Source organism: Euwallacea fornicatus, chromosome 27 (assembly GCF_040115645.1).
Source record: "Euwallacea fornicatus isolate EFF26 chromosome 27, ASM4011564v1, whole genome shotgun sequence".
Lineage (NCBI taxonomy): Eukaryota > Metazoa > Arthropoda > Insecta > Coleoptera > Curculionidae > Euwallacea > Euwallacea fornicatus.
In genome coordinates this window covers 85,685-103,123 of record NC_089567.1, presented here as the reverse complement: position 1 = coordinate 103,123, position 17,439 = coordinate 85,685, and the positions used below count along the sequence as shown (strand labels likewise).

Here is a 17,439-nt window from a genome sequence, read left to right as displayed (position 1 = left end):
TCTTTGGAAAACAATGAAGAAAATTTGGAACAGTTAATAAGCTAAAACTATTAAAAATAGAAATTCAAATTTTGAACGTGTGTTTTTTTTTAAAGGTCAATAATAACAAAAATTATGTGTTTTATAATTTTAAACGGCTATGCAGCAGTTTATTATAACAATCTCCTAATAGCAATACACGTTTGAATAAAAAAAAGTCTTGATTTTAATTCTATCAAAACACTAATAGAAAAATGAATTTTAAATGATCAAAGACGCCTAACTTGATAATACAAAAGTCAAATAAACAAATGAGGTGCCAAAATGTATGGAATGAAAAGTCTTTTAAAATTATGTATGCTAACCTCCTTTACCATTTAAGATATTTGAGAAGATAGCCCTAGGAGGTAGAGGGTTGCAAGAGGCACAGTGAACTATATATAAAAGTTGTTCCTCCTTCGATAAAAAAATTGACGTGTTCCGACGATTTTCTAAAAATTTATCTCATTTTGACATAATAGGGGTAGGAAGTTTTCAAATTAACACTCTGTACGTATATCGCTTACCTAATAGTTTGAGTAGGGCCAGCGCTACTGCCAATAACATAAGCCAGCCCATCCCTGCACGTCAATGTATCAGTGTCCTCCACCATGAAAAAGGCAGTTTGCTAAACATTCGCCTCTTGATTTTCAGTTATTCGACTATCAGATAACTTGGTGCTTTTGTCCCTCCCTGTAATGTATCTGGGAATAGTTCTGTTTTTTTGTCAGTTATCGTGTTTTAGATTTGAACTAGTGTCGCAAGAGTGTTCTAATGGAGGTTTGAATTTTAGTTTAGGGACCGATGAATTTCCTGTTTCCTGTGTTAATTCCTGCTTTGTTGTTTAGGGATGTTCACCAGTTTTATCTAAAACACACAAAAACATCAAGATTTGAAGTTAGCAACATAAAATATTAAAAACATTCATTTAGCTATAGAAACTATTTTTGATCACTGAGTGCTTACAATAGACTGTTTACTGTATAAATAATTTTTTTTTCTAGCGGCACAATTCTGACTATTCTAGAAACATCCATTTGATGATTATCTATATTGTCGTATTACTATGGCGACCTTTTTCCTAATCTCTTGGCTACATTTGATTGTATATAAGGCCAAGTTATATAATTTCACTGACGAATTAAAAACGAATTTGGTTATACGTTGACGCAATTCCTCTTCACGGTTAACTGGAGTAACATAACTTTATTTATTTTACTCCGCAACTTATAATTCGGTGGGGTAAAATCGGGAGATAACGCAGGTCAAACCCGCGCGCTCGAGTGTTTGAATCGACAGTCATCAAAGATTTTAAAGAGGTTTTTTGTTAACTTCTGGTTATAATATGCTGGGGTTCCGCTTTAGTTTTAATTAACTTGAGGAGGTGAAAAACCTGAAATTTCAATAATGTTTAACTCCAATTTCTTTAAATAAATGTGAAACCCACAAGCGATTATTTTCTGTATTGAAAATGCTTTCTCTGGAAAACCTAACATCGTCTGGCCAACCAATATTTAAAAAAAGTTGAGTTGTTATTTCTTGGGTGCCAAATTTGTTTTGATAAAAATGCTATTTTCCGTCCTTGAGGATTGGGCTTTCGCGAACTTGCGTTTATTGCATACTAGTTATGCTTGTATGCCCTGATTCGAAACATGCTGACTCCAAATCATCTACAGCTCTAAGGATATGAAAACGTGGTAGTAAGCTAAAATATTCACAATATTTTCTTCAAAGAAGTTATTTATAAGTTTCGATATATACCTTTAATTTTAAGTCATAATTAACGAACTTTGGCTGTATCGGTGTAAACTTCCTTCCGTTCATTTGCTGTAAATCATGGTATATTGTTTCGCAGAAATACCTGCACGTTCTTGCCTTAATTTGACCACATTGCCCATGAAAAGTTAATGATTTCATTCAAACTTCACTTAAATGTTTGTTTCCTGTCATTTAATTATTTTTAGATTCACTGTTCTAAAAAACATCTAATAGAATTTTCATAAACGCGCTACCTATCATATTAATTCGATGTTTCCAGATAAGACACAAAAGAGCATCTATACCCATACCGTACCTGAGTAGTACCTGGCCATGCCACTTAAATGATTTAAAAAAATGTTAGATAAGATAGACAATAGGATGAATAGGAAATATAAGAAGAAAGATAAGAACAAAGAATAAATAAGAAAATTCGGCCTTGGCAAAAATCTACTTCGAATAAATATCGGTGCAGGTGTATTTGAAGGTTTGTCTTATTTACCCAAATAATTTAAACTGTCACACACAGCCGGTATTTTTCGATCATCAAACAACGTTGTGTCGCAGCATGGAAGGTAATTTAAGTGGGATCGGTTTTGATAAATGTCAGGGTTTCTAGCTCGATACTTAAAAGATTTTTATAAATGAAAGTTGATTTTTCCGATTTCGAATTCTCCAGATTTCGGCTTGATGGCAGGAACGATAAAATCTCTTTTTTTGCAGCAGGGATTACTTTCTAAACTTGATAGATAGGTACCTACATGCAGTGTTCCAAGCGAAACGCCTCCATAAACTTTTTCTTGTTATCGTGTCAAGGGCTACATTTTTGCTATAAAAGTAATTTAATTTGAGGCCCAAAATAAAACAGATCATATTAGCATTTTTTTATCATGAAACAGTACACTAATGGATCACGCGCCCTCTGAAACGTTCAAGTGAGTGATCAATAGTCTTTATACCGGAAGTCGAACCTGTTTTTTACTGAATTCACTCGTAATTTCCATTCTGTTTTGACTATATAATATTGTAGGGGCTCACTCAGAAAAAAATGTTTCAGATTTCTCATAATATTCTATCGGAAAAGGGAGAGGGGAGCCGTCTGCCATAAAATATTAAAGTCGCGCAAATTTCAAAAACTTATTTTGGTGGGTCATGTTTAAACGACAAGAACGAGCCCCAGAAGACATAATAATAGAAGACAATAATGTCAAAAAGTGGAAAAATGATCGTTTTTATTCTAGAGCATTTCGTATATAGTTTCACGTTCCGAATCTATAGAATTATATGGATGAGCGCAAATATGGAAAATTCTGTGTTTTCTTGTCGGGGTTTCAGTATATTTGTGTTAGATTCAAAGAGAAAATGATTTAATCAAAATTCCGGGTGTCTCCTGTTTCCTTATAAAGTCACCATAGTACCGTACATATTAGAGGTACTACGGTAGATGATAACAGCAAAGGTGTTTTAAATATAACGAGTGGTACCGCGGTGATGTATTTAAAGCAATAAATGGCATTTGAACATATTATCACACATTCAATGTATACGGATTTAGGAGGAAAACTCTGAATATTTAGGTTGAACGAATCATAACGCCGCCAGCCAATGTCACGGATTTTTACCTTGGCGAATAAAAACCTTAAATTAAGGTCAGTGCGTAAACAGCGTCATTAATTTCCACATAATTCACATCCATTATGGCATACGACCCTATTTTAATTGTAAACTATAACCATGGCATCATTGCTTTAATAAATTTTGGGACATAGGGCTGTATCAATAATTTAGGTGATCGATTTCAATAAAAAATGATGATGAGATAAAATGGTACATAGAAGTGCTAAGAAATGCACTCTCACTTTAAAAGCTCCAGAGACTCGTTATCCACAAGAAACTGTTTTCCTCATCGAAATTCGGCTCTGCTTCCAAATAAATAAAGTTCCTAATAAAAACATCAGGTAAAAACAATTTAAGCAATGGACTGAGCTCATAGAAATAAATATACTTTAGAGTATCTTGAAAAATATTTATGATACATCCAGAGGACCCTTATTTTCTTCTTGGCGCTTCTGTGCTTCATTGTGGAAAAATGAATAATGATTCATGTTTATTGTGGTTAAAAATTTGTTGTAAGAATGGATACATGAGAATAGATGACAGGAGCAACCAACGTTAGAAAATGGGAAAACGAATGGGGTTTAGCTCTTTTATGTTCCTTTATTTCCTAGTTCCGTTTAAAAATCAGAAGTTATGGTAAGTCCTTTCTAAATTTACATGCATCAGTATTGAAGTTTGCTCCGTAAAATATATTGTATTGGCCCGTCTCATCCGCGTGTAGCTTTCGAATGTTACCCGATAAAAATGGAAATACCCAAGAACCTTTCGAATTCTGGATTACACAATATATCCGCTATTCGTCGTTAAGCAATCACATACGTAATATATTCCGGTTTGTTCAAATCGCGACCATAGGGTTAAAATCGAGGGGGTCTTCAAATGTGGTATGGCTATATCTCGTACTTTATCTTCAAGTTATATGAATTTCTTAATAAATTTTCCTAAGACTCGTTGGACATGCTGTAATTTTTTAGGTAAAACGCATGTACCTTGGATACAAGTCTAATTCAGGGGAGATTTAGAGAGGTAAAAAGTATAAAAGACATGATTTTTAAATGAAGATAATAATTAAAATTTTTCTTCCAATCTTTGCAGTAAGGAACTAGTAGTTTCTGATTTTGTTTTGGCATTCATTTTCTTATTGTATTCACAACTTTTAACTCTTGTTAGTCGTAATATTAAAAAAAATAAATTCAAATGAACACATCGAACTTCAAATTTTCAACGGAAAACTGTTGCATTATTCTAAATTAGAACCAAAACTGAGTTCGTAACATTTTTGGACATTCCAAATAAGGACATTTTTTATTCCTATCTGGATATTTCTAGCCTTTTGCCAACTGGAAATAGGTCCATATACTCACTCCATATTTAATTAACACCGGAAATTCAGCCAGTTAGTTTCCGGATCATGATGCTCCATCGAAAAGCATTAATAAAACAGGTTTATTTCTATTTTCATGATAACTCGCATTCATTTTATTTCTGAAATTAGTTTCCGTGTTGTTCGGGCATTTAAAAATTCCATGTTCCACTAACTCGTACGTATGTTATTACATATGTAGGAACTACAGTGCTATGGCACATAATTCACTTGTAGCATTGTGAAAGGGCACCGAAATCATTCTTCATCCTCAATCATTTATGCACACACTGCAAAATTTGCCTCAAAATTGCGTTTATGTATCTAAAACTCAAAGCTTAACAGCGAGCTATTTTCTGTAGCTACTTTAATTATTAAATAAAGGTAAATTTCACACAGCTAAAGCACTATATAAGGCCCTATTAGATGTTAGATTAATTAGGAAATTCATGCGGTAGTAATGGACTGCCACAACTTTGTGAAAATATGAATTAAGACGGAATATCTTGCTAAGGATAATTAAATGAGTTCTATCTAAAAAAAAAGACAAAGAAATGCAAATATTAAATCAAAAATATTTGCAGGAACATTCCTATATCAGCAGAGAAACTTAAATTGAAAAAAAATATATTAAAAAAAATCATATACAAACATTTTTAGGAAATGCTATTGCATGAAAATCCTGTTATATTCCAGTGATATTGCGAGGCAAGTGGGGCTCTGCTCCTCCTCGCTTCGCAATATGACCAAATTTTCCTAATGCGCTCCGCTTAGGCAAGCCACACAAAACAACTCCTTTTCTAATTAATCACATAAAATTAGCATTACAGCTCTAAATTCTTAACTGAATTCAATATTTCCTCTGCCTAGTCCATTACTTACCTATAAGTCAAAGAATCCTTAAGGATCCACTCGCGTGTTTAACCACAAAGCTCATAATCCAAAGATAAAGGGGGAGAAGAAGCGAACAGCAGAATCCATTCCCTTGCATTTGTGGTACTAACAAAAGGGATAAGCTGCTAATATTTGGATAGGTGTCACGCCAGATGGGTCTTTTATATTCCATTATTTAGACGAATAAAAAGGAATTTGAGCGACGAGATTTTCGGGAGAAATTTCCTGCAAGGGAACGCGAGGATCTTAATAGTCAAATATGTAGGTAAGTTCTATCTCATCAGTAACGAAACTGTCTTAGATCAGTTATTATAGTTCTTTGGATAAGAAACAATAGATAAGACTCAGAATGTCTATTTCTTGAAGAAAGGCTAAATCGAATTAAAATAAGTAAAACAGCAAGAAATTATGACTACCCTGTGATCGATTAGCCTCCTAGATAAATAATAAAGCGTACGCGTGTCGTTATTAAAATCTCATTTAATTTTGCTTCAAGTAATGGATCGGTATCGAAATAATATTGTAAAAGTTTTGACAATGTCAATCTCTTTGACATCATGTTAAAATATTAAATATAAAACAATTAATAAATGAAGTATCAGCAAAGTAGCTCGTAAAAAATATTGTACGTTACGCGCGCGGAAAAATGAATTAACAGAGCTCTCTAAGTTTCTAAGGTGAATCGGTGGGGGAGCTCTGGTTCGACCTACAAAACAATATTTTCTGGTCTCGCAACGGAATAAATAATTATTTCCAGGACTAAATGTTTTAAACTGCTGTAGCGAAACTTTTTGGAAAGTTACAGAATTTTTGTGTAGGCTTGTTATTCCGCACTACATATTCTAAATCAAAGAGCAAAACCTCAATTATTTCGAAGTAGTTCACCTAATTAATTAATAATTTCCCCGATGAATACCGATATACAAGGTGCAATCAATTCGAATCTACAAAGAGTGTCCTGAAAATGCATGACAAAAATGGTATCATGAAATTATTTTTGGTCAATGCATTAAAATTTACTTCAAAAATTATTTGAAAAAAGTGTCTTGCTTAAACGCAATGGATGGTCAAATTTCTTTTAAAAAAAACATGTTTTTTGCTATATCTGGAGAATGTTTCAATGGATTTCAATGAAAATCATTGTGTTTCATTTGTACAGGAATTATTTTCATGTAAAATTTATATCTATTCCCAATGTGCCAGTGGTAAATTCTTAGCCATGTTCAGGGAAAAATGACGAGGACTTTTCAGTGGGTCGCTGCATCGTATCGATTTTTTTTTGATGATACATTACCCCTTTCTACAACTTCTCGATCTCTTGGGAATTTCTCATACGGTTAACATATCACGCTGAACAACATTTTTTTTTCTCACACAGAACATCAATTTGCCGTTACTTCGATAATTATCAATATTTGTTGATATGAACGATCTTGTCACTTATGAGAAATGTCATAAAAATGTATTCACTTTTTTTATGTTTCTTTTGAAATCAATAATGGCGTTCTTTAATGAAGAAATAACACATATCGTTAAAATTATGTGCTTTTGTGTAGATAAACCGGAAATTCGGGAAGAGCGCCGCAGAAACTTAACACAAAAATTCAGAATTTTAACTAAATTAGTCATTTCTTCATTAGAGAACCCAGTGAAAAGTTTTGGTTATTTTTCTATGAACATCGCTAAGAACTTGCCATTTGCACATTGTGAATAGATATAAATACCGTCTAAATGATATACTTTTTTCAAATAATTTTTGAACAAAATCTTATTAGATTGACCCATATAATCTCATAATACTGTTTTTGACACGTATTTTCGGGACTCCCTGCATATGGTGATCTCGTAAACGTTAAGAGACAAATTTCATTAAATAGCAACAAAGTTGCGTATTTTTGCGCACAACAATAATTAATTAATCAAATCTTAAAAAATTCGAATACATTTGAAAATATCCGATAAAAATCGAAAATCTGGAATTTTGTTTTTCTAAAAAAAACTTGATTTGGAGAAAGCTGATATTAAAACATCATTAAAACATTTTTATCTCGTTTTCTACTAGTGTGATCGGTATTTTTACCCAACGATTGGTTTTTGAGATATTATGAGCTATTCTATATTTTTTTATGGACGCCATCTTGGATTTTTACACAATTAAAATCTACATGAAATTTATTTTGCAGTAATATATTATGTTCCAGTATTTTAGTGGCTTTTACATTAATTAACTTTTTTTATGTATTTGGCGTTTCCATGTCAAGTCAACAAACGGCAGTTTGTATATTCTAATTCATTTATTTCTCAATCCACTAATTTCGTTAAACAATTAAGATTTCAAATGAAGAAAAGGCTGACTTACTGAAGATATGTTATTCTTGTCAAACAAAACATATTTCGTGTACTGTAAATGTATCTTTAGCAGTCTCCTACAATAAAATAAAAACATATGAGTTATTTTAGAATGTTACATAAAAATTTTAAATAATTTAGATTATTCAACAAGCCTCGCTAAAAGTGGTGTTAAAGTAACGCAGCAAGACATTAATACACTAGTTAATTTGCTAAGCCATTGTATTTTGCTAACCTTTCAAGTTCAGGGGATGTCACTTATTAGGTAACGGATAATTTGTCTGTGTCAACAAGGCAAATAGTCGCAGAAGGGCACTGTCCATCGTTCAATACAATGGAATGCTGGAGAAATTTGAAGAAAGTAGGCTACCATCCCTACAAAATTAAAAAAACCCAAACATTGCATTCAGGTGATACTGAACGTAGAATCATCTTTTGCCTCTGGATATTGGAACAGATAAAAAAAATTACAAATAACATAATATGGAGCGACAAATGCAGATTAACGAACTGTGATATTGTCAACATTTTGATTCAACGATTGGGTATGATTATTTGCCAATCAAATATTAGTTGTTTATTTTTATTAAGGTTATTTTAAGTCTCAAAATTGTTTACAAGTTTTAAATAATGAGTTTTAACATTATTTAATGAAGATTCCGCTATCCAAGAAACTACACATATAGTTCCAACAAGATAGTACTTCTGTGAATAATGGTAAAGAAATTTCCAATATTTTACATTTGCACTTTCCTAATCGATGGATCGGGAATCGGGGTGTAGTATATTTGTCAGCGCAATCTCTTAATTTGGGACCTTTGGATTATTTGGGACTTCTAAAAAACAAAGTGATCGAAACATCTACAAACACCCAAGAAAACTTGAGAGTATGAATTATGAATGTCTTAAGAAATGGAGCTCATGGATCAACTCATAAACCAACGAGGAAAATAATTGAAAAAGCACGCAGATGCTTTAAGGTAAACGGACACCTTTTTGGACATTTACGTCATTGAATTAAAAACGTTTAATAGAATTAATGAAACGAGTAATAAATAAATTGACAAAATATGATCTGAAGTTTGTTGGTTGAAAAAGGTTTTTTTATCTTTTATCTATATAAAATCCATTAAAATACTGGAACAGAATACATCAATGTAAAGGAAATTTCATGCAGACTCCAATTTAGTAAAAACCTAAAATAATGCCAATAAGAAATTTCAAATTATTTCATGATATCTCAAAAACCATTCGTCGAACAAAAATATTGATCACGCTAGCAGAAAGCCAGATGGAAACTGCTCCAATAGCGTTTTAGTATCTGCTTTCTCTAAATAATGATTTTTGAGTTCTTTTGAGAAAAAGGAAAATCTAAATTTTCGATTTTTAACGGATATTTTCGAAAATACTCCGAATTTTTTTAATTCACAAATTGATTAATATTGAGCGCCAAAATTCATAACTTCGCCTCAATTTAACCGACTTGGTATCTCTTATCGTTTCCGAAATCCCTCTCCATGGACTTGAGTTTATTACACCGTGTATATAAAAAACATGTATTTGATCAAACCTCACGAACACAAAATTAGATAGATGGATGTTTTAAATGAAAACAATGTGAGGCCCCAAACATTATTAATTTGAGGCGGAAACTGACCCGTGAAATTGGTTTATTTCATAATGGGTGCACTTCACGAAAACGTTAATTATTGGAAATGACAGTATTCTCTTGCTAGTTATGATATTAAAGGCAGATCATTTCTATAAAACAAGAAGTAGATCAATCAGTTAGTTTAAGTTAATTCAAGTTACAAGAACAGAACCCCTATGCCTCAAAAGGATCAGAATAGACACTCGATTTTCGTACTAATATTTACCATTATTAGGAAAACGATTAATTATTTCCTGCTGAAAATATCAATGTTATTGTTTAAAGTAAATAAAAATGCATTTTTCACTAGGTGGTTAATTACTTAGTGAAAAATTAATTACATTTTTTTATGAGAATTAATTAAAATTAGCGATGCAACACAAAATTGGAGTGCATGGTTCAGTAAATTGTCATAAATGTTCATAATTTATTGTAAAGTTTTAGTGAGAAATTTTGACCAATGCTACAAGAGGCTTAGGGTGATATCCTTGTGTAGATACGAGTACAGGTTTTTTCCATCTAAATATTGCAAGTAACACCCCCGTCATTAATAAAATTATAATTTATGAATGAATTGTGATCTTTTTTTGTTCTGTTCTCTTTTTTCAGTTTTATTTTTTGTTGCAAAACTTTTACATCCTCAGGTAGAATTTCAAGCAACAGGCTTATTCAGAAACTAACACCAACTACTGTCAGTTACTAAAAATACCATATGCTGAAAAACGGGGTAGATACTCAATTCATTTATGAGCATTGATATGATTTTTTTAAATTTAAAACGCTTTTATTAAATACAGACTTACGTCTCAACTTTCATGGAGCTATAACCGTTAACAAGTGAATTTCTCTTTTATTATGGAAAACTATGTGTTATCTCGTAATGCAGCAATGTGAGATAGATAAAAATGTTCAAAAATGTAAACAAATAGTATGTTACCTAGTTGGAATATATTTCATTACTGTCGAGAGATTTACAGTTTTAAAATAAACGATATAATCTTAAGGCACTGAGAAATTTTTTGAAATTCTGAATATAAATTTTTTTGAATACTGTTTTTTCCACTACAGCTTTAAAAGATACCATTGTTGGGATATTAAAACACTGTGAAGTTCATATTTTCGCCTTTTTTCCAAAACAGCTAAATAACAAAGTAATAATGACATGTATATGCCTCAATATTTACCTAACAATATAATTGGCAATAATGTCATTACTCCATGATTGTTTTGATTATGGCTCTTATGGCAATGAAAATAACAAAAAACGTCGTCGTTGATGCTATAATTCACGACACAATGCCTTTTTGCATTATGGATTTAATTTCAATTTAATTTGGGTGTCATTTTATAAAATCTAGTTAATTTTAGTAGAGAAAAAAAATCGTATATACCTTTCAGACGTGAAATATTTATGATTCTCATGTCCTAAATTAAGGTTATTATTGATATTAGATTTAAATTAGACGTTGAGGGCCTAATAATAGATTTCACGATTTCGGTGTATAATACTCTATGATCTACAATCAATATACATGTATGTATGTAAACACGGGATTAATTTTGTAATGTATTATTTGGTCAAATACTTGCCATGTAAAATTACCAATAAACATAGATAAATAATCATTATGACTCTAATTAAAAGTTACTTTCTTGCCAAAAACATTAACAAAAATTATCTTTTGGAGAACCAAATAAAGAAAACAAACCATAACTTTTGTGGAAAAAGTATAGTTTCTTCTCAATAATGCTAGAAATCAATAAAAATACGTCAAGAAAATAGGGGCGGGAAATAAGAGTCGGAAATGAGGACGGGGATCAGAGGTATGTAATATGACATTTCTGAACTTGTAATGAAGTTAGTAATGTGAACATTATTTCGTCAGTTAGTGCGCTTAGGGAGTCCGCTTTCAGAATTCTTTCCTTTTTATTATGATATTCGTAGTAAGTACCAGCGATAGTAATATTTGGCATCGTTCCAGATATATCTGGAATCTATCCAAATCTTGTTGCTAAGCACAACATAATTTGTAATAGAATCAATTTGTCAAACACACAGATTCAGAGTTCTCCGAGAAGAGTATATTTACTGTACATAAAAAGTTTTTTTTAGAGCTTGGTTCACAACTGCTAGGGACTCTCGATCCGTTGTCGATAAATGACTACATCGATCTTTCGATGCAAAAATTACGGATCTTTTTACTAAAATAATTATCCAAAAATAGCAGAAAAATTAAGCAATCGCAATGAAAATGGCGATTTTGTCCTTTCATCTTCTACGTGAAGTAATTTTGTAACTTCATTTCATATTGATTTAGGTAATTGATAATGGCAATAAATATTAACAGTCTTAATGTGTCCTGACAAAAACTGACACGATATATTTGTCTCTTATTTCGTTGTATTTCTCAATCAAAACGACAATATTTCAGCACTCTTTTGATATCAAAACTTTACGGAAATGAAACTGTTTTGATGCAATTTATTTTTAAACAGGCTCTTTGAGGCTAACAAGGCTTCCTGTTAATTGAAATATCATAAATATTTTAATAAAAAATCGCGTCGACTTCATTCTCTCCTAACTCTTTACCGCACGTGTACGGTAAATTTTTTCTGGGAGATGCCACGTATCTTTTGCTAAACTTTGCGGTATATTATGTCTGCATAACTTGTTTCTGGACGGAATAGTTGAATAGTTTCAATACAATTGAACCGCTTTGGTCATTTACTGTAACTACTGTAGCTAATCCAAGAATTTTTCTGTACAGGAACTCGTCCAGCAGAGCATAGCATAAAGAAAAAAAAATTGCAAGATTGAAAAATGGCTGAAATGTGACTTCCATTTTATGGTTTTTCTGTTAGTATACAGGGTATGTTTAAATATATGTTGCCAAATTAATATGGGAGGTAGATTACGTTATTTTATACCGAAATTTCTATACAGGTTGTTTCAAAACTATGAAATTATACTTCTAGGGATTATTCAAAGCACCAATAGAAGACATCTGAGTATAAAAACCTGTGAGCGCAAATGTCTCCTTAAAGCGCTACGGTTTTATGATGCTTTAATGATAGCTATATGCAAAAATGTGTTTCATCGAGTTTTAACACGTTTTATTCCCATTTGTTTGTACAAAACAACACTACAGGAATTATTTTTCTTAAAGTTTTTTTTTAAATACACAAAAAATACTGTGGTTTAAAATCGATAATGTGCACTGTTTTCGAGAACATTTACTAAGTACGAGATACTGCACATTGCTCATATACTATTGCGTTGAGGTTTCTGATACCTAATTTGCTATTCATTTTTATTATTTTCTATTGTCAATGTCAGTCTTTTAGTTTTTTGTCATGTTGTTCGTTTATAAATATTTTGTAAAATTTTTCATCTAAACAAAAATTGTATCTTTCATATTAATCATTTTTGAGCACATTTATATAGAATTTCCGAAATAGAATAACGCAACTTACCTTTTATATCAATTTGACACCATAATTTGGAAAAACCCTGTATATGTCCGTTAGTGCCCAAATATCATATTATTTCAGGCACCACGTAATTATTTTCGAAAAGATTTCTCCACTCTTTAAACATATCTCAAAATATATACTTCTGCTGGAGTCTTAATAGCAAGTCAATATACACAGATTGATGTATATACAGTAGAACGTTTTCCCACACATGTAGGTATAAAAATTTGACCGCATGCCGTTTTCCTTTTTCGTTTTCCTCCGCGGGCGCCATCGACGCAATCATAACACGATTTCTAAAACATCAAAATCTTGTTTATTTTTATCGTTTTTTATTCCATCTAGACCTCTTAACGGAGGAGGTAGGTCAATGTTAGCATTTCAGATTTTTGTTTTTTTTTTAATTAATTTTTAAGAAGGCTTTAAGGCTTAATAATTTATGGCAAACTGACAATGTGTCCTCATTCTTTTTTAGTTTAGACATCTATAATTTGTAGAATACCAGAATAAAAATTATAAAATGTTCGTTTCGGGAAAATGTTTTTGGTGTCATCATGATATGTTAAATCATCATGTTGACATATTTTAAAAGAGACAGAACAACATGCTGAGTGCAGGACGACAGCAAGAACATCGAAGAGATTAATCTGAACTACTTTAAATTTTTAATGTAAATGCTGTTGGAGTTTCTGAAATACCAGAGCTTAAAGTAATAAAAATTAGGTACCCGCCACCTTTTTGAAATGTTTAAGAAAATTTCGAAATCTGTATAGGAACTCGCACAATTATAACACCATTAAAAAATGGCATATTCTGTATCATTTGCCATTTAGAAACAATGTTATCGCAGTATATTCTTAGGCCCTTTGTTGATTTATTATCTCGAGCATCACCAAATTTAATACGTAGTTTACATTAAATTGCGGTACTAATTAATTCATTAATCAGACGATACCACAATTTTCTGTAGCAGATGTTTAAGACGTTTAATCATTCCTGCTTAAAATAATGGGGCATTCGGTTTTAACTTGGATGAACAATGAGAAATCAACAACATTAAATTATGTTGAATATGAGTAATAATTTAATTTAGCAATGTTGAGGAAGTTTGTAAATTGGAAATTAGGGCAAACTCTAAAGTGATGCAATGATATACTGTAGTATTTTATACTTTAGGGTCAAGAGCGTAGAACTTCTACGCAACAAACGACTGTTACTCTTATACGTCCATCTTATGTTGACCTAATTCCAAAATATCAAGTTAAATATTTTTTTATTTATCAATATGATTCCTGGAAAATTCTTTGCTTCGTAGACTTTTCCATTTTACTTATATTTTTTCTCAATTCTACTTTTTTACTTTTGAATTTAGTATTTTTTGTATTCTTCGTTATAGTAATGACTTGTTCGCCGATGGTATTATTCATGATCATATGAAGACAACACCTTGAAATATACAAAATACAAATAAAATGAAGAATATTATTGAATAACCTAACCGTAATGGTAAATATGGAAGAAAGAAAAAGAAATCCCTGGCTATATTTGATTTTCAGTTGGTTTGAGTTATCCAGGTATATAATAACTAATTATGCTCCTCACAATTGAGAAAAACAGTGCATCCTTCCCATTGCTACAAAATAATTCTCATTTAGCTTTGACACAGTACAATACGCAAATGATACCTCTTCAACTTTATAATTAATGCTTTATGGCATGCCACAATCTGAAAATTAATGACTTCAATGAAAATAGCCCTTCATGAATTGCAAAATCCATTAAGCGTGTATATTGCTCCAATAATTATGACTCTAAAGATTTATTCCTTGATTAAACGATTTTCCCGAATGGGAAGCTGCAGTCTCTGCTCTTAGTCTACTGTCGTGTTTAGCGTTTTGTATAATAAAGATAATTTTAAAAAATTTCGTGTAACATCACCTATTATTGAGGATGCCATACATTCAGCTAAAACATCATAGGCATGTTACTTAACATACCTTTAGAACGCTTTATGAACCTTTGCACGCTTAATTAATAAACAAAATAAACGATTAAATAACGAAATTCGTATTATTGCGCTTTTAGCTTTTTGTTTTATTAATTTTATTTTTATTTATGTTATTTTATTTAAAAATAATGAAATAGTATTTCATATTTACCAAATACAGTGAAATCCCTCTTAAGCGGACACTGACGGTGCCAGAAATTTTGTCCGCTCAAGAGAAGTGTCCGTTCAAAGGGAAAAAAGTTCAGGCATAACGGATTTTTTTTATCATATAAAATGATCAAGAAAATATGCACATATGTATTGAAATGAAGGATTTTTTTACTTAAAGAAAAAACAAACATATATACACATTAAAAAAAAATTAAGATAAAAATTCATCTAACGTAGTTTGACGGATTTTTCTTTTCAAAAAGGCTTCTTGATAGTGTATTTCTAAATTTGACAACATTTTTAAAGCTTTGGTATCTCCTTGGTGTAAAGAAAAGACTCTCAGTGCCTTTACCGATTTAATTGCTTCATTGTAGGTGTTAATACTGCATTTTATTTCTGCTGCACTTTCTTGGTCATCATCGGACTCATCTGACTCACTTTTTTCAACATCCATGTTTTTTAAAATTGAATCTGAAACAAATTCCTCTTGCATTTCTTCCACAAATAAATTTTGATCCATGATAAAAAATTCTTCAAAGCTCTGTTGCGTTATTCCTAAAGGCACTTTTTTCTTATAAATCTCCGCTAGCAGGGATAGAGGGAGTTCTTCTTCCGGATCGTACTGTTCTTCTAACTTTGGGTTTTCAATGTGAAATGCGTTTTTAAAACAATTTTTTATAGTAACGCTAGTCACTTCACTCCATGCTTTATTTGCATAGAATATTGCATCCAATAAAGTTATTATTTTTACTAAATCCTGTGCCGAATTTGCATCATCGATATTTACCAGTAAGTGTTTCAATAATAAAGTCCTGTAATTAAATTTGAAATTCTTGATAATTCCTTGGTCCAGCGGTTGGCACACGCTTGTGCAATTTGGGGGAAGAAAACATAGTTTTATATTTTTGAGATTGATTTCTTTGGGATGCGAACAAGCGTTGTCCAAAAATAATAGAATTTGTCGTTTTTGAGCACCCATTTGTCGGTCAAAGTCTCTTAGCCATTCAGTCATTATGTCAACGGTCATCCAAGCTTTTTTGTTAAATTTCCACATCACTGGAAGTTTGTTTAAGTCAATATTTTTAAATGCTCTCGGCCTAGCAGCTTTTCCAATTATCAAGAGTGGTTCTTTTTCACCATTCATATTGGCACAATGTAAAATAGTAATTCTATCTTTGGACAATTTTCCACCAAAACATCTTTCTTTTTTTAGAGCTAAGGTTTTATTTGGCAAAGCTCTAAAGAAAAGCCCTGTTTCGTCGACATTGTAGATGTTTCTTGGTGGGTACTTCTCTATTAAAGAGGGTAATTTTTCTAAAAAAGTTTTCACATTCTCAGGATTCACTGAAGCAGACTCCCCTGAGATTGTTTTAAAAGCTATATTGTGACGAGTTCTAAATCTATTAAGCCAACCGGTAGAAGCACTAAAATTTTTGTTTCCTAGCGTTTCTGAAATTTCCTTTGCTTTTGCTTGTACCAATGGACCTTAGTAGAAATAATAACGATTAAGGAAATTAACGAATTGGAAGAATTTGGAATTTGTACATACCTGTTAATGGGATTCCTTTATTCCGAGACTCTACAAACCACTTGTAACATAACTTATCAATTTTTAGACTCTGCGACTTTAAAAAACTTCTTTTTTCGTCGACGTTAGTATTGGAATACCATTTCTTCATAAGATTTTCTCTATTTTTTATAATTTCTGCTACTTGTGTTTTGCCTATTTTAAAACGTACTGCTAATTGCCGAACACTTAACTTTTCTTGTTCACGTACTTCAAGAACTTTAATTTTTTGTTGTAGTGATAAAAATTGCTTTTGTACTTTTGGCCCCATATTTAGAAATATGAAACGATGAACAACTCTTGAAATGAACTACATATTAGACTGCTCTATTAGACGCCTTATTGTACATTTTGTATTAAATCAAGGGTTGCTAAATTCTCATTAACATTTCAAACCATAAATCAGTGCCTTTTGAATAGACGCCGACACTGATGCCGACAATACATCAAAGGTACCGCCAAAGGGCCGAACCGTTATATAAATGAAATTTACCGACATTTTTTTAAGAAATTTACCTATCTTTATTTGCCGGTTTAATTTTTATTCGTCCGGTCAAGAGAGGTTTTTTTTCTCGAAGTTCTAAAAACGA

General features: G+C 31.6%; 2 protein-coding genes across 2 annotated transcripts in view; both read right to left on the bottom strand.

Moving 5' to 3' along the window:
• The window catches only part of LOC136347184 (uncharacterized), a 65,594-nt gene that overhangs the window by 10,527 nt on the left and 37,628 nt on the right, over nucleotides 1-17,439 (bottom strand). The window contains exon 2 of the mRNA XM_066296942.1: nucleotides 546-885. Within this exon, the coding sequence (XP_066153039.1) occupies nucleotides 546-631 (86 nt within the window). The 5' untranslated portion in view covers nucleotides 632-885. The remainder of the gene's footprint in view (nucleotides 1-545; nucleotides 886-17,439) is intronic.
• Nucleotides 15,494-17,266, bottom strand: LOC136347189 (tigger transposable element-derived protein 4-like). The gene is made up of 2 exons (XM_066296948.1): nucleotides 16,832-17,266; nucleotides 15,494-16,767 (listed from the first exon to the last, which is right to left on the bottom strand). The coding sequence occupies exons 1-2, from the start codon at nucleotides 17,118-17,120 to the stop codon at nucleotides 15,494-15,496; spliced, it is 1,563 nt and encodes a 520-aa protein (XP_066153045.1). The 5' UTR covers nucleotides 17,121-17,266.

Bases quoted from the DNA above. Each gene is read 5' to 3' on its own strand.
- LOC136347189 (XM_066296948.1), bottom strand. From the start codon at position 17,120: ATGGGGCCAAAAGTACAAAAGCAATTTTTATCACTACAACAAAAAATT. The intron at 16,768-16,831 runs GTATGTACAAAT...ATTTCTACTAAG, and splicing joins TAAAGGAATCCCATTAACAG to GTCCATTGGTACAAGCAAAA.